At 44.7% G+C, this 25,975-nt stretch overlaps 2 protein-coding genes across 2 annotated transcripts; one reads left to right on the top strand and one right to left on the bottom strand.

Annotated features, from left to right (window-relative positions):
• Positions 1 to 20,261: 20,261 nt before the first annotated feature.
• On the bottom strand, positions 20,262 to 20,620 carry LOC138394575 (large ribosomal subunit protein eL43-like). The gene has a single exon (XM_069486668.1). The coding sequence runs from the start codon at positions 20,568 to 20,570 to the stop codon at positions 20,262 to 20,264; it is 309 nt and encodes a 102-aa protein (XP_069342769.1). The 5' UTR covers positions 20,571 to 20,620.
• Positions 20,621 to 24,370: 3,750 nt separating this feature from the next.
• On the top strand, positions 24,371 to 24,951 carry COX6A2 (cytochrome c oxidase subunit 6A2). Its single transcript, XM_069486623.1, has 3 exons — positions 24,371 to 24,443; positions 24,628 to 24,764; positions 24,868 to 24,951. The coding sequence occupies exons 1-3, from the start codon at positions 24,371 to 24,373 to the stop codon at positions 24,949 to 24,951; spliced, it is 294 nt and encodes a 97-aa protein (XP_069342724.1).
• The last annotated feature ends 1,024 nt before the right edge of the window (positions 24,952 to 25,975 follow it).

Genomic DNA, 25,975 nt, shown 5'->3' with positions numbered 1-25,975 from the left:
TTTCTTGCCTGATTGCTCTGCCTGGAACTTCCAGTACAAGGTTGAATATAAGTGGTAAAAGTGGGCATCCTTTTCTTGTTCCTGATCTTAGAGGAAAAGTTTTTAGTCTTTAAGCATTACTCAGAATACTGGCTGTGGGTTTTTTATAGATGCCTTTTTCCAGGTTCAGTGAGTTTCCTTTTATGCCTAGTTTGTTGAGTATTATAAAAATGAAGGGGGTTGGATTTTGTCAAATGCCTTTTCTACACTAATTGAGATCATAATGTGATGTTTGCCCTTTACTTTATTGATGTGGCATACTGCATTAATTGATTTTCATAAGTTAAACTAACCTTGCATTCCTAGGATAAATCCCACTTGGTCTTGGGGTATAATCTTTGTTATATATTTCTGCATTTGATTTGCTGGCATTTTATTGAGGATTTTTGTGTATATATTTGTAAGAGATATTGGTCTCCAGTTTTCTTTTCTTGTGATGTCTTTGGTTTTGATAGAAGGATAATACTGCCTCATAGAATGAGTTAGGAAGTTTTACTGTAGTGACTTTTATAGCCTAATCTTGGAAATTACAAATAACTACTTCTGTATTATTCTAGAGCTGGCTTAAGAATGGCATATGGGCCGGGCGCGGTGGCTCACGCCTGTAATCCTAGCACTCTGGGAGGCCGAGGCGGGTGGATCGCTCAAGGTCAGGAGTTCGAGACCAGCCTGAGCAAGAGTGAGACCCCGTCTCTACTAAAAAATAGAAAGAAATTATATGGACAACTAAAATACATATAGAAAAAATTAGCCGGGCATGGTGGCGCATGCCTGTAGTCCCAGCTACTCGGGAGGCTGAGGCAGTAGGATCGCTTAAGCCTAGGAGTTTGAGGTTGCTGTGAGCTAGGCTGACGCCACGGCACTCACTCTAGCCAGGGCAACAAAGTGACACTCTGTCTCAAAAAAAAATATTAAAAATAAAAAATAAAAAATAATGGCATATGATGCAATTCTGGCCAATGAAATTTGAGGGAGATGGTGAGAGATTATGGGAAAGTCTTTTTTGTTCTTAAAAAGGACACTAACACTAAAAAGAGACTTCTCTCTGCCAACCCTGGGCATTGTTTTAGGAGGATGTGGTGATTGGAGCTATTGCAGCCATCCTGTGACCATGAGGGGACAATCCTGAGGAGAAAATCCAACATGCTGATGAAACCAGAGCAGATGAATGTAAACAACCTGGGTCTTGATAACATTGTAGAGCCACTTAATTACTTAACTCTGAAACCACTCTGCCTCCAGGTTTCTCGGTATGTGGTACCATAAATCCCCTCATTGTTCAAGCCAATTTGAGTTGAGTGTTTTTATTTTCACCAAAAGCTTCCTGACTGATAGACATTGAAAAGTCATTTCCCCTACTGCCTGTAATAACCTTTTTAAAAAATTAGTTTGAGGCTTCTTTGATCCATGTGTTATTTAGAAGTGTGTTGTTTAATATCCAAGTAGTTTGAGATTTTCCAGCCATCTTTCTGTTATTGATTTCAAGTTTAATTCCGCTGTGGTCTGAGAGCATGCTTTGTATTATTACTATTCTTTTAAATTTATTATGGTGTGTTTTATGCCCCAGAATGTGGTCAGTTTTGGTGACTGTACTGTGTGAGCTTGAGATGAATTTGTATTTTGCTGTTATTGGATGAAGAATTCTATAAGTGTTAATTAGATCCAGTTGATTGATAGTATTTTTCAGTTCGACTGTGTCCTTACTGATATTCTGTCTGCTGGATCTGTCAATTACTGACAGAGGGGTACTGAAGTTTCCAGCTATACTGGTGGATTCATCTATTTCTCCTTGTAGTTCTTGGTTTTTTGCTTCGAGTATTTTGATGTTCTGTTGTTAGATGCGTGCTCATTAAGGATTGTTGTCTTCCTGGGGAATTGACCCCTTTATCATTATGTAATGCTCTTCTTTATCCCTGAAAATTTTCCTTGCTCTGAAGTGTACTTTGTCTGCAGTTAATATAGCTACCTCAGCTTTCTTTTTTAGTGTTAGTATGACATATCTTTCTCCATCCATTTTTTAATTTTTTTTTTTTTTTTAGACAGAGTCTCACTCTGTTGCCCCAAGTAGAGTGCAGTGGTGCCATCATGGCTCACTGTAACCTCAAACTCCTGGGCTCAGGTTATCCTCCTGTCTCAGCCTCCCGAGTAGCTGAGACCACAGGTACGTGCCGCCATGCCCGGCTAATTTTTCTGCATATATGTTTAGCTGTCCATAAAATTTCTTTCTTTTTAGTAGAGACGGGATCTCGCTCTTGCTCAGGCTGGTCTCGAACTTCTGAGCTCAAACAATCTGCCCACCTCAGCCTCCCAGAGTGCTAGGATTACAGGTGTGAGCCACCGCGCCCAGCCTAGTCTCTGTATTTTAACTGGTATATTTAAACCATTGACATTTAAAGTGATTATTGATATAATTGGCTACCATATTTGTTTCTACTTTCTATTTTTCTATCCATTACTATTGTTCTTCTTTTTTTTTTTTTTGATCTTCTACTCTTCTGCCTTCTCTGGTTTTAAGTGGGCATTTTTGTTTTACATTTTCTCTCCTCTCTTGGCTTATAAATTCTACTTTTTGAAAATCTTATTTTAATGGTTGCCCTAGAATTTGCAATGTACGTTTACAACTAATCCAAGTCCACTTTCAAATAACATTGTATCATCTTACAAGTAGCGCAAGTCCCTTACAACAGAATAGTCTGGATTCCTCCCTCCTGTCCCTTACAATATTGCTGTCATTCATTTCATTTGCCCATAAGCTATTAATATAATCACCAAACACATTGTTGCTATTATTATTTTGAACAAACTGCTATCTGTTAAATCAATTAAAAATAAGAAAAATACTTTGTCGTACCTTCCTTTATTCATTCTCTAACATGCTTCTTTTATTTAGATCCAAGTTTCTGATCTAAATAATTTTCCTTTTTCCTAAAGAACTTCTTTTAACATGTCTTGCAGGGCAGGTCTACTGGCAACAAAATTCCTCAATTTTTGTCTGACAAAGTCTTTATTTCTTGTTCACTTTTTTTTTTTTTTTTTTGAGATAAAGTCTCGCTCTGTCACCCAGGCTGGCCTCATCACAGCTCATTGCAGCCTCAAACTCGTGGGCTCAGGTGATCTCCTGGGCCTTTTCTTTCAATACCTTAAACATTTTATTCCACTTGTTTCTTGCTATCATGGTTTCTGAAAAGAAGCCCCATGCATTTCTTATCTCTGCTGCTCTGAGTAAGATGTCCGGGGTGGGGGGGGGGGCGCCCCCCTTGGCTTCTTTCAAGATTTTCTCTTTGTCTTTGATTTTCTGCAGTTTGAATATGACATGCCAAGGTGTCAACTATTTGGTATTTATCCTGCTTGGTGTTCTTTGAGCTCCCAGGATCCATGGTTTGGTTTCTGCCTTTAATTTTGGAAAATTCTCAGCCATTATTACCTTAAATATTTCTTCTGTTTCTTTCTTTCTTCCTCTGATATTATCATTGCCTACATGTTACATCTTTTGTAATTGTCCCACAATTCTTAGATATTCTGTTCTGTCTTTTTTGTTCCTTTTTCTCTCTGCTTTTCAGTTTTGTAAATTTGTATTAGCATTTCTTCAAGCTCACTGGTTCTTCCCTTAACCACATCCTGTCTATCCATGAGCCCATCAAAAGCATTTGTTATGGTCTTTTGTTTTATAGCATTTCCTTTTGATTTTCTTAGAGTTTCAGTCTCTCTGCTTAAATTATCTGTCAGTTTGCTTTTTCCACTAGAGCCTTTAGCATATTAATCATAGTTGTTTTAAATTACCGGACTGATAACTCCATATCTGAGTCTGGTTCTAGTGCTTCTCTTCTCTTCAAAGTGTGGTTGGGGGTTTTTTGTTGATGTTTTTTGTGGGCTTTTTTGTTTGTTTGTTTGCTTGCTTTTTGTTTTTTGTCTTTAGTATGCCTTGTAATCTTTATTGAAAGACATACATCATGTACCTGCTAAAAGGAACCAAGTTAAATAAGCCTTTACTGTGAGGTTTAATGTTTATCTGGCTAGCAGTTAGGCTGTGTTTACTGTGTACTATTTGCTTTAGCTATAGGTGTTGGAGGCTAAAATTTCTTCTGATATCTTTGTTTTTGCCTCACCTTGTTTTCCTTTGGTTCTCCAGAGACTTCTTAAATGAGTTCTGAGACATGCGGTTCTTTGCACTGTATTCTCTTGTTATTACACACAAGATTCCTATTGATGTGGTGGTAGAGTACGGGAGGGAAGAGACGCACTGTATAGTCCTGTGATTGGGTCTCAGCCTTTCCGTGATCCTGTCCTCTGGAAAGTGCTTCTCAGTCTTCCCCACTCCCTCCCCTTAGGTGAGACAGGAAGGTTAGAGAAGGCTGGAGTTGGATATTTCCCTGTCCCCAGGTTGGCAGGCTCTGGTGAAACTCCACTCAGTTAGGCTCTTTTAAAATAGTTTTAGTTGAAGGCAGGACGTTTATGAAGAACAGAATGCTCTAGGTGCATTTTTAAAATGGCTACTTTTCTCCTCTCCCCGCACCAGAAGCAAAAAGGAACTTTTCTTTTGAAGAACAGGAATTGATAGTAGGAAAATGTGTGCTCTCTTTGATTCTAACTGATGCTATTCGCTTCTGTGACTGTGCTTGCTTTTAGTTGTTTAATAAATATAGTTAATCAGAATGAAAAACAGAGATAAGAACAAAGGTAACTCCATGATAGGCTAGGCTCCCTGGATGTGAGAAGCCTAGTTCTGCTTCTGTATATATGGCTTGCTGGCTTGGTGCTTAGCGTAAGTGGAGCCATGCAGGCTTCACTAAAGTAAAGGAAAACAAAGCCCCGGGGAGGTAACTGCAAGTTGCTTTCTGATAAAGGGCTGGAGAATCCAGGTGCCCTCCAACCAACTAAGTAGATAAGAAGAGCCAGACATGATCAGCGCATGAACGGCTTGTGTAGGGCGTGTGTTCCCAGTATCGCTTGTAACCAAAAACTAGAAGGTATGCAACAACAGCCCCCCTCCCCCGTCGGAGACCCTCCTCTTCCCCTGGATGATGTTAATTACAACTGGCGCCAGTGCGAAAAGCCCGAAGCTTAGAGTCAACAAACCTGAAGCCAACGTGATCAGCCACTTCTAAACAAAAGGAACAAATAAACTGAAGGGGGATGAAGTGCAGACCAGTGTGTCGTGTGCAGACTAGTGTGTCGTGTACAGACTAGTATGTCATGTGCAGACTAACGTGTTGTGTGCAGAATAACAGTGTCGTGTGAAAACTAGCATACAGAAAAGTATAAAAGCCTAATCTTTACCCCAGGGCGGGGTCCTAGTTCCTGGAGAGGCCACTGCATTGGTGCTCTGGAATTTGGACCCTGGCCCGGGGCCAGTTAATAAACTCCTTTGCCTTTTTGCAGCCTCAGTGACTCTGCCTCTCTGTTCCTGGGGCCAAAGGGGAACCGGATCTAACACTTTGATCTTTACTATGAGAACCTGGTAGAGCCCCTGGAGGTAAAACTCACAAAGGTTTGGGGGATCCTTAAGACTGAGCCCCGCATGGCGGTTTTAACTCTCAAGCTTGTCCACATTGAGCCTCTAGTAATTTGTTAATTACAATTTATGTTTTTTTCTACCCTTATACCTGCTCCAGCAGTACGCTCAGGTAATATGTGATTTTCTGTATCTGCCTGGCTGCCTCCCCAATATGGGGGCAGTGATTTGCCCTGTGACCTCAATTATCTGAAAGAGCTAAGAAAATTTCTTGATTTTTAGCCCCTTAGCTTTTTACTTGTTGTTAGGATGGAGTGATGACTTCCAAGCTCCTTATATGTGCTGACCTAAGGGAAAAGACTGAGACAAATTTAATATAATGTAAATTAATAATAAAATCCTAAGCACCTCTGCCAACCGAACAGACCCCCTCTTGGCTACAAGGACCCCAGGAAAAAATTTAAAACTGAGTTCCTGGCCATAAAGGGAAGGGAGGTCAGATGCCTCCTTCTACTCCCTCCCTTTTGGAGTTTAGACACCACTAGAACTGAACAGCATTAATGTTAAAACAGAGATCACAAACAGACTGACAAATAAGAGAATGACAAAACAGATTGTTTATGGAAATAAGATACTAAATTACAAACAGGACCTAAGGCCACTCAAGGCAAAGGTTAAGTGATATAGGCCATCAGTTTGCTGAACAGATCACTTTGAGTACACCGTGGCTTGTCTATGATTAGCAGACTTCTTTATCTTAACTTAAAACATTCTTTTCTGCTCATTCCAAGCTTTTAGACAAAGCTTTGATTCTTTAACCAATTACAAATAAAGAATCTCTGAACCTACCTATAACCTGTAAGCCTCTGATTCAAGATGCCCTGCCTTTTTGAGCCAAACCAATGTATACCTTCCATGTATTGATTTTTGATTTTACCAGCAATTACTGTTTCTCTAAAACGTATAAAACCAAACTGTAACCCAGATGCCTGGGGTGTATTTCCTCAGGACCTCTTGAGACTATGTTCTCCAGGCCATGGTCACTCATACTGGCTCAGAATAAACCTCTTTAAATTATGTTACAGAGTTTGGATTTTTCCATTAACAATAAGCAGACAGTTTATTTGGGCCAAGTTCGAGGACTGCAACCAAGGAGCATAGATTCAAGTTGCCCTGTAGATATACTCCAATTAAACAATTGCCACTGAGCATAGGTGTGGGGTAACATGAGGGAAGTTCCATACTCATGCCTCTCTGGGCCTGATGAATTTCACATACCTCACATAGTTCAGACTGCTCTCAGCTACTTTTTTCCTCACATGTCAGGCAGGAAACTTGAAATCCACCTCATTTTTTTTTCTTTGAAACATCCCCCTGCCCCTTATTCTTGGCCATATGATTTGGATGAGATTGATCCCACCCCTGGCTCCAAAGATGGACCCTGATTAAGTTAAGCCCATCAATATATCCCATTCCCCTTGGTAGGTGTTACTGGTACAGAGGTGTTAGGATATGAGGAAATGTGGGCTGGACCTTCTGGGACAAAGAAACTTCCTCTCTCTTCCATTGGGACTTACTAGAAAAGATGTCCCCTTTCCTGAACGTGAGGCAGAGGATTTGAGGTCAGACCTGAGGTGGCCATTTGCTACCTTAAGGGTACAGCCTCAGGGTGAACCAGCATCATGAAGGCAGAGTGGAGATACAAGAACAATCAGGTTCTGGCAACACTGTTTGAGTAGCTGGATCAAGCCTTACCTGACCTATCTTAAGATCTATCGTTTTCATTGTTGAAGCCAGTTTGAGGCTTTCTATTTTATATATAATGTAAATCAAATGTCTACTGTTCATATGCATGCTATGAACTTTGGAAAACATAAATTGTTCTGTTACTACTTGTTCAGTTTGCTTTATGGTTTATGCCCTGCCAAGAATGGAAATTTAGGCCGGGTGCGGTGGCTCATGCCCGTAATCCTAGCACTCTGGGAGCCCGAGGCGGGTGGATCGTTTGAGATCAGGAGTTCGAGACCAGCCTGAGCAAGAGCAAGACCCTGTCTCTACTAAAAATAGAAAGAAATTAGCTGGACAACTAAAAATATTTAGAAAACATTAGCCAGGCATGGTGGCACATGTCTGTAGTCCCAGCTACTCGGGAGGCTGAGGCAATAGGATTGCTTGGGCCCAGGAGTTTGAGGTTGCTGTGAGCTAGGCTTATGCCAGGGCACTCTAGCCCGGGCAACAAAGTGAGACTTTGTCTAAAAAAAAAAAAAAAAAAAGAATAGAAATTTAGTAAAAAGAGGAGACATAATATTACTTTGGAAAGAGCACTAAACTGGACCACAAGTCAGAAGATCGAGCTACTTAATCTTGGACAAGTGTATAGATCCTTTTCCTCATCTGTAAAGAAAGGACAGTCCCTTCCAGCTCTCACTGCCAAGTCTGTGTACCTGTCTGTGAAGGTTGCAGAAAAGCACAACACAGCCCTGCCCTCAGGGAGTTCACAGTGACTTGAGAGACAAGATAAACACAAGTTCCCAGTCATAAAGCAATAATAGAAAAGCCACAACAGGGCAGATGAGATAGGTACCAAAACAGTACTAGGAAGAGGAAAAGTCACCAATGGTCAGAGATGGTCTAATGGAGAAGGTGTGGCTTGAACCATGCCTTGAAAGATTGTGGGTTACAGAATAATTTTAGGTCCCCTGCCCATCTTTTTCACTCCTTTGAAGAAAATTTATGTAATCCTGTTGTTTTAGTTTGAGTTCCCCTGGAAACAAAGCCTGAGGCAAGAATTCGAATGGAACAAACTTATTTAGGAGGTGATTCCAGGAAACTCTGGTAGAAAGTAGGGAAAGGAGACAAGAAAGGGAAGGAGACAACAAAGGGTATATTAACTGTGGGCGACTAGAGCTTAATCCCACTGGGCACTCCAGGAGACTGCACGGAACATGAGCCTCTTAGTTACCTTCCCTTGAGAAGGGAAGAATCTGGGTTATTAATACACCAACTCCTGGCAGCCATGGCTTTCAAGCTGCTCCCAGGAGCATTAATTCTTTGGCATTTCCACTCCGCCAAGCAGCAGAGAACATCCACAGGAGAAAACTGGTGCTAGCAACTAGAAATCAGGTGGTGCTCACAGAAGTGGGTAAGGGTGAGGCTGTGCACAGAAGTAGAGGACCAGTGGCCTTGGCCAACCCATCTAGCCTGATTGTGCTGTTTTCTACTTTTAGGCCTTTTATGGAGCTGTTATTCAAACACCTTCCTCATCTCAGCTCACCAAGTTCCCCTGACAAGGTAAATAACCCCCAGCATATATTTCCTTAAAGAGGTTTACTTGAATCTGTAAAAGAATTCTTCTGGCTGGACTATCATAACTTTGTTTGCACAAAGTGTACCTTACAACACTCATGCCTTCCACACAACGACCAGGATGCTCTGGGACCTGGGGTATACACCAACTCTCATAGAGGGGCTTGCACAGTGTAACAGGGCTACCAAGCATATAGGATGGGGTCTGTTGAAATGTTCCCTTCTCCACCCTAAGGTCTACACACACCTTACCAGCTCTCAGCATCACCTCCCAGGCCTGCTGGTTATCTATTTGCTCAAAGAGAAGATACCATAGCTCAGACTCCTTAGTTTCTCTGTTGTCATTATTATCTGATGACAGCAACTTTCTTAGAAATATGAACCTTCCAAGAAGAGCAAATAGCTGATAACAGATTGTTATTAATTAATTTACTGTAACCTTGCAAGGGAATTTGCATTTTGAAAGAGTTAACTGAAGTGTACATTCTCCAGAGAGGAACCCGATCCTCAAGTATCCTCAGGACCTGGTGCAACTAAGAGGCAGTCAGGAGATATTTCTGAACAAGAGGATTGTAGAACCTAGTGGCCTCATCAGGTGTAGTCTTTCCTTGGCCTTAAACTAATTGCCTGTGTCCACCAATCGGGCATCAGCCCAAGAGGACTAGACAAGGAGAGTGTCTGGTCATTAGTGTGTGGACAAGGTGAAGAAGGGGCTGATGGTGGAGTGAGGAGTTGTACCAAGACCCCAGATGTTAAATTTAGATGATGTGACAGTTTCTATTGGGCTGGAATTTTAGGGTCATGTGGTTGGGGGGTTAAGCAGTTTTGATAATCTCCCTCTTCCCCACTTGTCAAGAGCTCGGCTGGACACCAGCCCTCACGTGTCTCTGGTAAGGACTTGAGAGCACTGTTCTTCATGCTTAGAGCAATAAAGTTTCACCACTATGAGATTTTTGTTTTCACCCAGCTTCCAGCCCAGGCCTCTGAGCAATGTCCTCAGAGCCATCCGGATTCTACCACTTCACTGTGTGACCAAGCGTCTGCAGTGCCACATTGAACAGCTCTTTCCTCTATCCTTTCATTTATTCATCTGGAATATTTATTAATCACCTACCATGTGACAGGCATTGTTCTGAAGACATTCCTATCTTTTCTAGCATTTAAAAAACATCCTACATACAGAAGGAATACATAAAACCTATGTGTGCATTTTAAAGAATAATTAAGAGAGTGGGGGATGGAGAATAATTAAATGGCAATATCCCCGTAACCACTACCCAGAGCAAGAAATGTTGAGCTCCAAAGCCCCCCTCACACTCTTCCTCCCCTCTAGGACTATAAACACTATCTTGACATTTATGATAATAATTTCTTGCTTGTCTTTATAGTTTCTCATCTATATATGGATTTCTAAATAATATATTGTGATTTTGCCTGATTTGGGGACCTTATAGAAATGGAATTGGACTGTATGTATTGTCTTGTTTCTTTTGTGCAACAATGTTTGTAAGGTTTATCCCTGTGGTTCATTATGATCATAGTCATTTGTTATATAGTATTTCACTGCATGAAATATCATTAATTTATATATCCATGTAACTACCGATGATGAACATTTAGATTGTTTTCAATTCTTTTTTTTTTTTTTTTTCTTGAGACAGAGTCTCACTCTGTTGCCCGGGCTAGAGTGCCGTGGCGTCAGCCTAGCTCACAGCAACCTCAAACTCCTGGGCTGAAGCCATCCTCCTGCCTCAACCTCCAGAGTAGCTGGGACTACAGGCATGTGCCACCATGCCCAGCTAAATTTTTCTATATATTTTTAGTTGTCCAGCTAATTTCTTTCTATTTTTCAGTAGAGACGGGGTCTTGCCCTTGCTCAGGCTGGTCTCGGACTCCTGAGCTCAAACAATCCACCCGCCTCGGCCTCCCAGAGTGCTAGGATTACAGGTGTGAGCCACCACGCCTGGCCCTGTTTTTAATTCTTGGATACTGGGAACAATTCTTCTAGGAGCATTTTGTACTCATGTACAGGTAAAATTTCTGAGTTCTTCTGTTTTGCTTTGTTGTTGTTGTTGTTTTTTGAGTCAAAGTCTCTCTCTGTCACCCAGGTTAGAGTGCAGTGGCGTCATCATAGCTCACTGCAAACTCAAACTCCTGGGCTCAAGCAATTCTCCCGCCTCAGCCTCCCAAGTAGCTGGGACTACAGGTGCGCATCATCGTGCCCAGCTAATTTTTCTATTTTTTGTAAAACGGGGTTTCACTCTTGCTCAGGCTGGTCTCAAACTCCTGACCTCAAGCAATCCTCCAGCTTTGGCCTTCCAGAGTACTAGGATTACAGACATGAGCCACCACGCCCGGCCTCTTAGTTCTTCTGTTTAACCCTGTGAGAATCACTACTTTTTAGAACTACCAGGATCCTTCTCCATCATCTAGTTGGACTTCTGGCACTAGGACATAGATGTGGGTCCAAAGGCTGAAAGGACTTGGCAAAGACGAGGGTAGAGTAAAAGGAGTGAGCCACTAGTCTCTAGTGCAAAATTTAAGGGGTGCCAAAATACTCAGTAATCAAGATAAATAATATTTTAATGCAAAAACATCAGCAAACTACAGCCCATGCCAGCCACCTGTTTTTGTAAATGCAGTTTTATTCAAACTAGGGCCAGGATTAGGGTGAGGTAAGTGAGGTGGAGTCATGAAAGTGCAGGGTAGAATCCTGTTTTTAATTAAAATTTGGATATTTTGTTCATCGTGGATATTTTTTGCATTAATTTTGATTTTTTGAACTATTGCATTAAAACGTTGTTTATCTTGGTTACTAAGTTTTTTGGTGCCTCCTTAAATACTGTGCCAAGCGGGTGCAGTGGCTCACACCTGTAATCCTAGCTCTCTGGGAGGCTCAGGTGGGAGAACTGCTTGAGGTCAGAAGTCAGAAACCAACCTGAGCAAAAGTGAGATCCCGTCTCTGCTAAAAATAGAAAAATTAGCCAGGCGTGGTGGCTCGCGCTTATGGTCCCAGCTACTAGGGAGGCTGAGGCAGGATCGCCTGAGACCAGGAGTTTGAGGTTGCAGTGAACTAGGCTGATGCCACTGCACTCTAGCCCCAGCGACAGAGCGAGACCCTGTCTCAAAAAAAAAAAAAAAAAAAAAAAAAAAAAAAATCCTGTGCCGGAGGCCAGTGCCTCACTGGCCTTACCCTAATCCCAGCCCAGCGACCCAATTTCCCCCTGCAAGCTGCGACACCGCCTTCTCGGCTTTCCAGCCCGGGCTCCTCACGCCCCTAGGGGTCGCAGTCGTCCGGCCCTTGGCAGGTCATCCCCTTTCTTTCAATTCCCGGCCTAGGAGCGCGGAGGGGGAGGAGGAGCGCGCTCGGCTCGGGGGGCGGGGCTGGCGCGTGCGCGTGTGCACGCGCTCGTGCGTGCTCGCGCTCGTGCGCACGGCTGACTCCACTCCCAGCGCCCACGCCCTCGCGCATGTCCGGAACTCGCTCGAACCAGCCGGACGGGATCCGTGACCCGCGCGGCCTGACCTAACATGGTGCGCCGTGACCCAAAACCTCCCGCTTAAGGCGAGGTCGCCCCCAGCCGTTTCCTCCCTCATTCTAGTTAGGGACGGGCGGGGAGCGCTTCCTAAGGGGCTCTTTGCGGCGTGCCCACTGCTCTGACCGTTTCCTCGTCTTCCAAGGGCTGGGGGCACACGGCGTCAGTATTTCGGGGGAGTGAGAAGCAAGCAAGGAGATCCGGGAATGGAGCGCCCCCTGACTGAGGTTGGCACCCCAGTCCGGGGCCGTGGGGCCTCCCACGACATGGGCTTCGGCCGCCAGAGCCAAGGCGCCTCGCACTCCCAGGGCCCCTTGCGGGGACTACATTTCCCAGCAGGCCCCGCGGGGGCTGGCGGCCGAGGGCCCTCGGCGTTGTCCACTTGCCGGAGCTGGGCGCCCAGCCGCGTTCTGAGCTGCTGCGGCCCTCGCGGGGCTGGGGCCCTTTCCAGTGCCGCCAATGGCCTTCCCGGAGCTGGGGTCTGGCCCTCTCCGGAGATTGTGGGGTGACTGGTCCCCGCTTGGCTGCACCCGCGGGAGACTTTCGGGCACGGGATCTCACTAGTAAGAGCAGCCCGGGCCTGCTGCTTCCTACCTGCAGGAGGGGGCGCTTCTGAACGCAGGACTCTGCCGAGCCCCCCGACCCCCCGAAAGGTTTGGTGGGGCGTTCCGTGAACCCCACAAATACATTGGTGTCATCAGGAGTGGAGGGGCCTGAACAAACATCTCCACTGCCCTTTTCAGCTTTCCACCCTCCATTCTCTTCCTAGAGCCCATTTTCCCGGCTATTCCCTCAAGCAACGTTTGTTGCACTGCACCCCCTCCCCTCCTTAAAATCCCAGCCTCCAACTACTGTTTCCGAGTCCTCCACTGGATTCTGCCCCTACCCATGCCGCCGCCGCCGCCGCCATCCACGTGCGCACAGGCATAGACACCCACCTTCTCTCAGGCCCAGCTTTCTTTCTCAGAACTTCCCAGTACATCACTGTAACTAAAAGGCTGTGTATCCCCAGCCTAGAGTCACTCGTTTAAGACGGTTTGGTGATGTTAAAATTTATCATGTGACATTGAGACCGGCTGCTGAGAACCTTGTACACCTCAGTTCACGGTCTTGACCTAGTGTGTTAGTTAATACTGTACCCTGTACCCACTCAGAAAGGAGGCACTGAAATAGAAGAAGGATACGCTGAGATAACCTTTTAGTGCAGAGGTCCTCGGCCTTGACTGTATTATTGCTATTACTCCTGGGTGCAGCCCCAGCAAAAGAATTTTTTAAAGCTCCTGTGTAATTCTAACGCCAGGGTTGAGAGCCACTGCTTTGACCCCTAGGCAGGTAGGCGGGGCTTGGGGTGGCCCTAAACACTGAGCCAGTCAGTCACCTCCATCTGGGGCAGCCTTCATCCCAGTTCGCTGCTCAAATTTTCCGTGTTCCATGCTGTGAAAACAGGAGCACTGCCCTACAGAAACGAGCATGTCTGACAGCCTTGTGTAAGATAACTGGAAAGGAGGGGAAACAAACCGAACAAGGCCAACGATTAATATAATAGAAAACATACAATAACCTAGGGATGAGGTAAGGAAAGCCTGGGCAAGACTAGTGACAGGGAATATAGAGGGGGACAGCTATGATAGTTACAGGAAGAATGCTGGGATGTGGTGGCCAACTAGATCGAAGTTTTTTGGCAAGCTGTGGGATTTTTAATGTCACTAGAACTGATTCTGCTAACATGTCCTTCCTGACTCCCAGAGGAGAGTTGCCAGAATTGCTATGGTCTTTCTAGAGACCTCAAGACCACGAATGGCCCAGGGTCTGGACCAGTCTCAGGAACTAGCAGACAGATCAGCAGTGCATTCATCCTGTTACAAGAGCTTCTGCTTTATGGAGGCCAGAGGACTTTTATACAGGGCAGCAGCTGCACTCCTGGAAATGATTCCTACACAAAAAATTCAACAGGGAAAATAATAAGCTCTGTGCATTGCCATGAAGATGCTCATTACAGCATTATCTGTACTAATTACACATTTCAATAATAAAGGAAATGAATAAAATATATTTTAAAGATAATTGTGGTCATTAAAGTATGATCATTATGAATGAATCAGAAATGTTCATAAGTTTGAAAAGAATGCACATCTTTTTGGAAAGCAAAATTAGACTCATCCTTTGCTTGGAATGGCTTTCTCTTGTTCAGTATCTAGACTGTGATTATGGAATAGTTAAAATACATATGCATGTTGGCAAAGCCTGAACAAAACATGCAAACATGAAAATGTTTTTCAAAGAGGAGGTTGAATTATGGAGGACAGGGGGTTTCTTTTTCAAAATTGTCTTAATGAGAAGTATTATAGCATAGTAGTTAGAAGCTCTCTGGAGCCAGACTCTTTGGGTCCTGGTTCTGCCACTTACCGTACGTATAACCTTTGGCAAATTAACTTTTCTGTGCCTCAGTTTCTTCATCTGTTAAATGAGGTAATAGTTGCTATATTAGAGAGTTGTAAGGTTTAATCAATATGTGGAAACTCTTAGAATAGTGCCTGGAACATAGCAAGTACTTTATAAGTGCCAGCTATTTAAACTTATTTTACTTGTAATTTAATCTCTTTTAAAGATAATTGGCCAATCAACACTGACACTCCTGTCCACCCTCATCTCAGAAAAAGCTTAGCGTATCTGTGCTGACAGCCTTATTGAAGTATAAGTTGCAAATACACACCCATTTTAAGTGTACAGTGTGATGATTTTTGATGAATGTACTCAGATACACTGGTGTAACCATCATCATACTCAAGATATAGAACATTTCTATCACCTCAAAGTTCTCTCATGCCCTTTTGCAGTCCGCTGCTCCCTCCCCCACCCACCCAGGGCCAGATAACCACTAATCTGCTTTCTGTTTCTCTAATTCATTTTGCCTTTTGTAGAGTTTATATATATATATATATATTTTTTTTTTTTTTTTTGAGACAGAGTCTCACTTTGTTGCCCAGGCTAGAGTGAGTGCCATGGCGTCAGCCTAGCTCACAGCAACCTCAAACTCCTGAGCTCAAGGGATCCTGCTGTCTCAGCCTCCCGAGTAGTTGGGACTACAGGCATGCACCACCATGCCCGGCTAATTTTTTCTATATATATTTTTAGCTGTCCATATAATTTCTTTCTATTTTTAGTAGAGATGGGGTCTCGCTCTTGCTCAGGCTGGTCTCGAACTCCTGAGCTCAAACGATCCGCCCACCTCGGCCTCCCAGAGTGCTAGGATTACAGGCGTGAGCCACCGCGCCCGGCCCATATATTTTATTTTTATAAGACACAAGGTATTGCTCTGTTGCCTGGGCTAGAGTGCAGTGGTATGACCATAACTCACTGCAGCCTCTAGCTCCTGGGCTCAAACCATCCTCCCACCGAAGCCTCTGGAGTAGCTGGGATGACAGGCGCATGCCACCATACCCGGCTACTAATGTTTTTAAATTTTCTGTAGAAACAGGGTCTCACTATTTTGCTTAGGCTGGTCTCGAACTCCTGACCTCAAGTGATCCTCCTGCCTCAGCCTCCCAAAGTCCTGAGATTACAAGCATGAGCCACTGTGCCCGGCCCTGTTGTAGAATTTTGTATAAATGGAACTATATAGTATGTACACTTTTGTGTCTGGCTTCTCTGGTTTAACATAATTTTGAGATTCATCCATTTGTTGCATGTAACAATAGTTACTCCTCTTTGTTCCTGAGTAGTGTTTTATTATATGGGTATCCCACAATTTGTCCTTTCATCCATGGATGGACATTTGGATTGTTTCCAGCTTATGCCTTTATGAATAAAGCTGATAGCACATCTGTAAAAAAGTCTTTGTGTGGACTTTCATTTTTCTTGGGTAAATACCTAAGACTAGAATTGTTGAGTCATGCGGTAAGCGTACATTTAATTTACTGTTAACAAACTGAAACTTTTCCAAAATAGCCAGACCACTTGACCTTTTACCAGCAATATGTGAGAGTTCCAGTTATTCCACATCCTCAGCAACACTTGGTATTGTCACTTTATTTAATTTTAGCCACTCAAATGGGTGCACAGTGATATTCATTGTGGTTTTAATTTGTATTTCTCTGGTGACTGATGATAGCACGTCACTTTTAAATGGTAGGTCACTCGTCGGGAAGGAAGGAGAGGGTCAAAAGAAGTTCCATCACTTCAAGCTTAGAAGTCCAAGAGAATGAAAACTGGTACCAGTGACAAAGAGAAGTAAAATTAGGAATCAGTGATTCTCTGGCACAGGGATATCAAATTTGAAGTGATGGCAGGTCATCAAGGGGGAAATATCTGGGTGGCAGCATGAGTTGCAGGTTTGGTGCTCAGGTGGGAGGTCAGGGCCTGAGATAAGAGCCAGACATCAGGGCTGTGAAGCACAAATGGGAACCCCAGAGAGCAAGGTGAGGGCCAAGGATTGAGTCTTGGGGTTCAGAGTGGCCACAATATCTGTCCCCAGTCCCCACTTCCAGGCAATGGAGAATCCAGACTGACAGGCTTAATGGGCCTAAAATTAGATAGAATTAACATGAGCCATTGGAATATTTGCTAGTCCTATTGCAAACTCTACTCTTAGATAATTTAATTCTTGAGATTTTAAATTACAAATTAATCTATATCCTCTCCTTAAAAGAGTTTTCAGGCTGGGCAAGGTGGCTCCTGCCTGTAATCCTAGCACTCTGGGAGGCTGAGGCGGGAGGATCGCTTGAGGTCAGGAGTTTGAGACCAGCCTGAGCAAGAGCGAGACCCTGTGTCTACAAAAAATAGAAAAATTAGCCAAAGGTGTTTGCATGTGCCTATAGTCCCAGCTACTTGGGGGCCTGAGGCAGGAGGATAGCTTGAGCCCAGGAGTTTGAGGTTTCAGTGAGCTATGATGATGCCACTGCACTCTACCCAGGGCAACAATGTGAGACTCTGTCTCAAAAAAATTAAAAATATTAATAAATAAATAAAACAAAGTTTTCAATTTGGTTTGTGACAAAACGTTTCATTATTTTATTGGGTCTTGTTCTGTCGTGCCCAAGATTGCTCACTGCAGCCTCAAATTCCTGAGCTCATGTGATCCCTAACTCAGCCTCTCAAGTAGCTAGGACTCCAGGCAGGCACCACCACACTCCGCTAACTTTTCTAATTTTTTTGCAGAGACATGGTCTTACTATGTTGCCCAGGCTCGTCTCGAACTTCTGGCCTCAAGTGATCCTCCCGCCTCGGCCTCCCAAAATGATGAGATTACAGGCGTGAGCCACCAGAGACACACTTCTATTAATTACCTTAACCAATAAAGCAATTACGTCTTTCTGAAGTTCATTCTTTTTGGTGGTTTGTGTTCAGACTTTGAAGGCTAAGGCAATGATCCTCCCATGCTACGCTTTCATTCAGGAAAAAGTAGGCAATGTCCAAGACTACTAAAAATCTTATAACCCCAGTGGATATTTTAAAATAAATTTTTAAATAAAACTATCTTCTGTGGTTTACTCTGCCTCTCTGGAGAGAATTATGGTACAGGAATCTGAAATGTCCATTTTTTTCCACAGGAACTGGGAACGAGGACAAGCTTATTCAAGAGGAAGGACTCAGTGATGGCGCAAATCAAGGGATGTGGCCGAGAACAGTGTCATCTCTTCCTGGACTCAAAGAGTCTCAAGAAACATCTTCAGATGATATTGCCCAGAATCTTAAATTAGAGAAATCGCAAGACAATCCCTTAATGTTTGGGGGCTGGGTACCACTCCGAGACTGTGAGCCCACTGGCCACAGGAAACCTGTGCCCGGCGAGAGGCCCTACAGCTGCAATGGTTGTGGCAAGAGCTTCAGGCACAGTTACTCTCTGACCCGTCGTCTTTAAAGTCCTGCCCTCTACTCATACCAGCTTAGGAAGATTTTTCTATACTGTGGATCTTCTGTACTGTGAGGTTTTTGTTTTCCCCCCCAATCCTTCTCTCTCCTTTCCCTTAAACCCCACAGTTTACAGAGTAAAGAATTCAGGCAGTGGTAAACAAAAATACATTACTGAAATATGGGTATATTCTTGGCATGGACAAGAATAACAAGTGATGTCTTAATATGATTGACTAATATTAAATTATTTCTCTTGTGCTTTTTTAAAAAGTATTCTTAAAGGTATTTGTTGGTTGTGCTAATGATGTGCTATTAGAGTAAAAACAAAAGTAGCAACCCTGTGAGAATTCACACTGCATAGAAGTGCTCGATAGCATTACCTGTCCAGTTTCCAAGCTTGCCGCCCCAGTCCTTGATGCCTCTTTTTCCCACAGTGCAGCACCTCCAAACCAAGTCCCACCGGGCACCACTTCCCATTTGTTCTACTTCAGAAAGGTAGAACATCCTCTTTTCTCTGTTGCTAGTGCTACTGCCTTAAGTGCGCTTGTCATCATCACCTGGATTATTGCAAAAGACCTAATCAGTCTTACCTGCTTCCAACCTCTGCACTCTGGTTCATCATCCATACAACCCACCCGTTAGATGCCGCCTCAAACCCCAGACTCCAGCACTAAATCTGATGCTGATCCCCTGCTTCTCCCCCACCCAGCATGGCCTACAGAATAGCGGTTCAAATGCTTCAACATGGCACACATGGCTTCTCAGTTTGGCTTTGCCTCTGTAGCTTTACTGGCCCTGGCCGTTCACATCCCTGTGCCTTTGCACTTGCTTTATTTCCCTCAACTGCCCAGAATGTCCTTTCCCCTTTTCTGTCTTCCCAACTTGTCCTGCTTGTTATGGGAGCCCCACCTCCATTGAAAGCTTCCCCAGACTCTCATATCACACTGGATGTGGAACCTGCTCACGTGGAATTGTGAAGGTCATCATTAACGTCTGGTGACATGACTGTTTCCCCAGCAGACTGCAAGTTCCATAGGAGCAGAGACTCTGGCACAGCGCCTGACTCACAGTAAGCGCTCAATAAATATTACTTAAGTGAAGGAACCACTTCCAGCTGCTCAAGTTTTTTATAGTAAAACTCATGTGTCTTTTATCCTTGTAGTCCTCGAAAGATACAACATGGATGTACTTGGAAACTTAACCAAGGCACTACGAAAGTGACCCCACCTAACCTATGCCTTGCTGCTGATTACTCTGCGGGTCATTCAGTGATTCCATGGTTATTTCTATAGTGATAACAGAGAAGCGCAACTGAAAACAATGTTGTTCACTTGGGCCTGGTGTATTTCATCCACACATTTGTAGTAATGAGATTAACACAAATTGCCAGGGTGGTCACATAAAATTTTCAATAGTATCAGTGATAGTACAGGAAGGCCTTCAAGTGTATTTCCGATGATTGGCATTTACTGATGGCAAAATACTATTAGGCTTTAAGTATGGAATGTCTGATTTCCTTAAGTACTAAGTTTGACAGTTGATATCTCTGACATTTCACTTTGACACTTCTTGTTTGTGGTTTGTTTGTTTGTTTGTTTGTTTGTGAAGCTACATCCTCATTCTTTCAAACACACATTTTGGCTTGTGATTATCTTCAAATTTTTTTAGAGCAATTTTTGTGAAGCCATGGATAAGTCAAAAATTCGTGTTATTTTTGAATATCAGTTCTGTTGTGGAACCAATGTAGCACAGACAGCTCAAAATATCAACCAAGTACTTGGGAAGGACGTAGCTAATGAACACACAGCACATCGATGGTTTGAGAAGTTCCATTCTTGTGATTTCAATCTTGAAAATGAGCCATGTGGGTGACTAACCAATTCTCAACAAGCCGTGGAAAACGCTTCTTGTGATTTCATCACCACCCACTCTCCAGGCTTCTTTGCTGCTGGCATAAGCAAGCTACCGTTAAGATGGCAAAACTGTGTCGATAGTTCAGGCGCATACTTTGATTAATTGTACTGACTAAACTGTTGATTCGATTTTTTTTGTTGTTACATAAATTAACCCATTTATTATAGGCTAGTCACGTCTGAAAAGGTGAGCTTCCATTGGTCTTTGGGTTCCTTCAGGCTCCTGATGGCGGACTTTGCGGGGACAGCGGAAGTGGTGCCGTAGGTCCAGGAGCCACCAGCTGCTGTGTTCTTGCAGGAACCGCAGTGCCAGACCCCCACAGCTCGTGTCTTCATCCTGGTTTTGCCACAGAAGGAGCAAGTGTGCTTGGCGTGCTGGCTGATGTCAATTTTCTTCACCATTTGCCAGAGGGAGGCACCATAGAGGGTCCTGTATTTACCGACAATTCCGACCTTGGTGTGTTTAGCCATGTATCCGTGAACCAGGTCCGAGCCCGGAGAGGAAGGGATGCCTAAACTGTCGATTCAAAATCGGACATTTCACATTTAGTGACCTAATAGTTTAGAAAATATCTGCGATTCATAGGTTATCATTTTAGGTGCTCTTTCTAAGCCAGCTGGCCCGGTGGACACAGCACAGAGGATGTGAGATGAAGGTGTCACATGAGGGCGGGGGCTTCGCACTCTGACCCGCGTTGATGGCAGTCCTGGCTTGAGTCACACCAGTCATGAGGCAGACTGAACTCGGGCCTGCAAGTGTGGTGGCCTCAGCCAAACCCCTCCCCAGCCGCTGTTCCCAGCATTAGATACAGATTCGGGAGAAACCCGAGGTCATGGTGTGTAGATCTGTTTTAATGTCACACTACGCTAATATACAATGGAAAAAGAAAATAAAAGTACAAATGCTCAACCATTACTCCTTTAGCAACTTGGACTGTATCTCAATTTGTAATTTATTTGACTCACTTCATTTAAACAAATATTAAATCCCTTCACTTCAAGTGACCATTAGGTTTAATTGATTAAAGCTGTACTTACTCCAGAATTAAAGACACTTATACCTATCATATGTACAAAAGAAGGCCAAAAAGCTTCAATAAAACATGGATCACAATACAGGAGAACAGAAATCAGAAATTTGCTGGTAAAAGTTTGGAGATACACTCTAGTTTCACAGAAAATGTTTAGCAATAAATTAAGACTTAGAACCCCCTCTCAAACGGGCTTTTACAAATTGGAGGATTTGTTTATCATGTAACTGAAAAGTCTAAGGGTACAGGCCTTTGTAAATTCTGGCACATCTTGATCTAGGGGGTTCGAATAATATTAACAAGTCTAGATCTCTCCCTATCTTTCAGGTCTGCTCTGAAAAATGGCTGCAATATTAGCTTCAATCTAAGGTCCCAGCCTGAGGCTCCAGCAGCTCCAAGTATAGTTGAAGTACTGGTGTGTTTCAATAGTCCAAGAAAGAAGTCCTAAAATTGAGACTTATGGACTTGTGCCCCTCCCTAAAACAAACACAGGGCCCAGAGAACGGAATGTTCTGATTGGCCAGACCTGGATCACGTGGCCCCTCTTGGCGCTAGACGAGGGAGTCAACTCCATGAACAGAAAATAAGGAGAGTGGGGGTGATTTCACAAAGAAAACCCTGAATGCTACTATCAGAAGAAGGCATGGATGTATTGGGCAGACAAGACAAAACAATACACCTCCACTGTAACAACCTTCTAGTCCTCCCCAAGGGCAAAGGGAGCTAAGAGCCCCTCTTTAGACCCTATCGTCCTGTTGCCATCAGCCCACTGGTGAGCTCCACCCTCATTCTGTCTTATCTCCACTCCGTTTACCATTGGTTCTAGCTAACCTGTCCTGTATCGCCATATACAATGGCCCAGAACAATTTCAATTTCAAATATTCTGTCCCTCATAAACAAAATTTTATATTTAGGAGATCACATATTGTCATTGAAATTTGCTTTGGAAAATATGGTCATGGTATGTAGTGTCCCAGGAAAGAGGCACAAGAGAAACTGTCCCTCCACACCCTTCACCACTAAAAGCTGAGGTATGTCAGAAAAGGGGCTGGGATGCCGCCCACTGGGGGTTATTTAACAGCTGGTGAGTTTGTTCTTCCCTCTACCTAAAGCAAAGAAAACAACTAAACCTCTGGACACTGGAAGCTTTGGCGGCAGCCCAGTAAATTATGTGAGAGAGAACTTCCGAAACGATGGTGAGTACCCAGCCTGCAGGCGATGGCTCTGACTGGCCTCTACTGAGCAGCAGTTAAGACAAAACCGTGATGGGCCTTGGGCAAATGCACCACATGATGGCGACAGCAGCAGAGGATAGTCGCAGGCCCTTGGGGCACTCACCAAGTCCCAGCAAGACAAGTGCATGGGAGTGTCCAAGCTGAGAACAAAGGGATGGGAATTCCCAGGGAATTGTCAGGCAATGACTAGCAAAACTCTGAGGGGCTCCTTAGAGGAGAAATAGAGCCTAGAACCTTTTCAAGGGAAAATACTTGTTTTCTCCAGGAGTAATTGTCTTATAAAAGGAGGGAGGGGACTATGTGTGGGAGATGCCAGGTAACTTTGACTGGAATAGAGCCCCATCTTCTGGGCAGCAAATCCAAAGTCCACCTGGAAAAACGCAACTGTAGGAGGAAGGCCATTATAGCTCAGAGAAGGCTCAAGAATAATTGAGCAATGTTGTATGACATTTGTTCAATAGAGTTTTTTTTTTTTTAAAAAAGCAGCAGCTTAAGAAAGTTAGGTGGAAGTTAGTGTTCAGTTTATTATTAATACCAACAGGAAAAATAGGCATAGGGACCCTTCTTGAAAATGTACCTTCCTCATTTTTCTTTTATATATTAAATTCAGATTATATATATACACAATTCATTTTTATTTTGCATAATAAATTCATATTAGGTACATCAGCCCTGGATGAAAGCTGGAGACATCCTGTTGGATTGTAGTTCTGAGAAAGCATTTCTATAGGGTTAACCAAAGTAATATGGTTCAAGCATTCATTAAATACAAATTCTTATTTTTTTAAATTTATTTTTTAAAGCCACTCATCGAGGAGGGGGTCTGGCAGAAGCGCGGCCCCTCCACGTGCGGGGCAAAATACATATTTTTAGAACATCGACTTCGTGCCAAGGTCCCTGCTGGGTGCTGAGGATAGAACAGTGAGCAAGGCAGACGTCATCTCTGCCAGGGCTTGAAGTTTTCTAGCACCCTGCTTTGATGCAGGGTTCATACAGACCTGCCTGGGCTTTCTTCTTTCCCCTCCCAGTAGTCATATTTTTCAGCCTGAAATAATGTTCTTTGCAGTAGACACTTGTCAGGTTTGTGGCTGCTCAGCATCTTTTGAATACTTTTTGGATACTTGGGAATTTTCCCCACAATACAATTCCCGCCTCCCAAGGCAGAAGACAGCACTCAATTTCCCAGCCTTCTTGCAGCCAGAGCACCTTGTTGCCAATTGGTGCACCCATGTGATTCTTTGATACAGAAGAAACAACCCAGGATTCAAGCCTCATGAACAATCCATTTTCAGGAGGGGCGGAGGGCGAAGAACCTGGCTTTCCAGAACAGCATTAATGAAGTTTTCGGCATCCAGTGTCCTGCAGCGTGAGTGTGGTGTGTCTCGCTGCAGCTGGCTCACAGGATGGTTTGTTCCTGGCTGTGCGGGCTGTAGGCCCCTCTGGCTGGACCAGAGATACTGTGAGCTACCTAAGATTCTCAGTTGCTCACCTTTTGAAACTCGTGAGATTGAATTCTGCTCTTTGCAAAGAACTATGACTAATACATACACTGAAATACTGTTACATGCCAGATTCTAAGCTGGCACATTCCTATGTTACTAAAACTTCGTAAAATTAGTTTAAGGTACAAATTACTATACATTTTACAGATGAGAAAACTGAGACTCAACAAGATACTTCATTCATTCTTTTATTAAAGGCCTACGGTATGCCAGCCACCGGGAATAGAGTATTGAACAAAATAGTTCCCTATGACTATAAAAAAAAAAAAGAATGGCATATTGTGCTTTAAATGTCCCCTTGCCAAAATAAGAGAAACGGTACAGCAGCTGTTTGGAGACAGCCATGCCAGTCAGGCCCCATTTAAATATAGAAAACCCCTAAAAATAGCCACTCACGTTCCCGACTCAACAGGTGATTGGCCCAAAAAGAGGGGAGGAGAACCTAGGCCTCAGTGAAGGAGAGTGGAAGGACAGCGCCATTGTCGCAGCCTCCCTCACCGCAATGGCTCTGCCTCTGAGGTCCTTGAGTCGGGGCTTGGCGAGCGCAGCCAAGGGAGAACACGGAGGGGCAGGAGGTGAGTGGGGCGGCGCCCGACCCAGTGGCTACCTGACCTTGCCCACCTGTCCCACCCCCCACCCCCCGCCCCCCGCACCCCGCCGCCTCCGGGGTCCTGGCGACACCCACCACCTGCCCACTGTCCCCCAGCCCTCCCTGCCCGGTGGCCTCCCGCTTCGCTCACCCCGCCCTGCCCCGCCCAGCCAAAACCTGGCGCCTGCTGACCTTCGCGCTGGCGCTCCCGAGCGTGGCCCTCTGCACCCTCAACTGCTGGCTCCACGGGGGCCACCACGAGCGCCCCGAGTTCATCCCCTACCACCACCTCCGCATCCGCACCAAGGTACGCGCCTCGGCACCGGGCGGCCCCTAGCGGGCGGGAGCGGGTGCGGGGACCCCGGGCCGGGACGCTGCTGACTCTCGCTCTCCCTCCCCTCTCTCCGCAGCCCTACTCCTGGGGGGACGGCAACCACACTCTTTTCCACAATCCCCGCGTCAACCCTCTGCCCACGGGCTACGAACGCCCCTGAGGCGCTGGCGGACGCCGGGCGAGCAATAAAGTGAGGAAGCCACGTGTTTGCAGGCTCCGTGGGGCGGGGCGGGCCGCGGGGGCGTCTCCGCGCATGCGCACAGTGGGCCGGCGCGCCACGTGCTTCCCCGGGTCGCCGGTGTGGGAGGTGCGCGGGGCAACGTCCTTCCCGAACAGGTAGGAGATCCCAGCCCCCTCTTTCTCACTTATCAAATTAGGTCTCGCACACAGACACCTGTTACTAATTAGGACGCCAGGCTGTAAAGGACTTTCACACACACCGAATCCTCACAGTGACTCTGGGAGCAAGATGTCATTTTGGTTCCCTTTCTCCAGAGGAGGAACCTGAGATCCTCAGCGATTGAATGACCGGGGCAGGCGCTTCATCAGAGGCGCCGTGGGGACCCGGGGCTGCAGACTCTGAAGTATCAGTTCTTGTCTGACACGCGCTGCCCGAACAGCTAGCGGGAGAGAACCTGATTCCAAACGTGGGCTCTGCAGTCCTGTATGTGAGGCCTCATGACCTAATTCTAGATCTGGAGCATTTTGGTCATTCTGTATGACCATCTGTAATGGATCTTCTGTATTAGTTTGGGAAATCAAAAGCTCCTTTCTGGAATGGAGAGCCCATTCAAGGAGAACATTGGTTCGGATGAGTTGCAGACATTTCATTCACCTCCTAGGACAGTCTAGTCGCTGGCCGTTACTGAGGAAACCCAAGCCGGTGCTGGAGCCCATGCCCGACACATGCACACACACACTTCCTTTGACCCTCTACGCTCATGCCACTCACAGCACCATCAAGAAAACATAACCTCATGCCCCAGTCACCTGAGGAAGTGAGAGGACTTTTTCTGTACCCACAAATGGTTTCTCCCAACTATTACTAGAACAATACTCAGGTCCCTGGGTTAGAGCTCTTCCACACAAGGGAAATGTGTTGTAAACATCCTCCTTTAATGTGACAATTCTTATACATATGAAAATTTATGCTGGCATCATGCCCTGCTTCTGTAAAAAGTGGG

This window comes from Eulemur rufifrons, chromosome 14, assembly GCF_041146395.1.
Source record: "Eulemur rufifrons isolate Redbay chromosome 14, OSU_ERuf_1, whole genome shotgun sequence".
In the NCBI taxonomy this organism is placed as follows: domain Eukaryota; kingdom Metazoa; phylum Chordata; class Mammalia; order Primates; family Lemuridae; genus Eulemur; species Eulemur rufifrons.
Note: the sequence above shows the minus strand (reverse complement) of the source record. Positions and strands in the feature narration are given on the sequence as shown.

Excerpts from the sequence above, each read along its gene's own strand:
- COX6A2 (XM_069486623.1), top strand. The coding sequence starts at position 24,371 with ATGGCTCTGCCTCTGAGGTCCTTGAGTCGGGGCTTGGCGAGCGCAGCC. Across the intron at positions 24,444-24,627 it reads AGAACACGGAGGGGCAGGAG|CCAAAACCTGGCGCCTGCTG; the intron begins GTGAGTGGGGCG and ends TGCCCCGCCCAG. Across the intron at positions 24,765-24,867 it reads ACCTCCGCATCCGCACCAAG|CCCTACTCCTGGGGGGACGG; the intron begins GTACGCGCCTCG and ends CTCTCTCCGCAG.
- LOC138394575 (XM_069486668.1), bottom strand. The coding sequence starts at position 20,570 with ATGGCTAAACACACCAAGGTCGGAATTGTCGGTAAATACAGGACCCTC.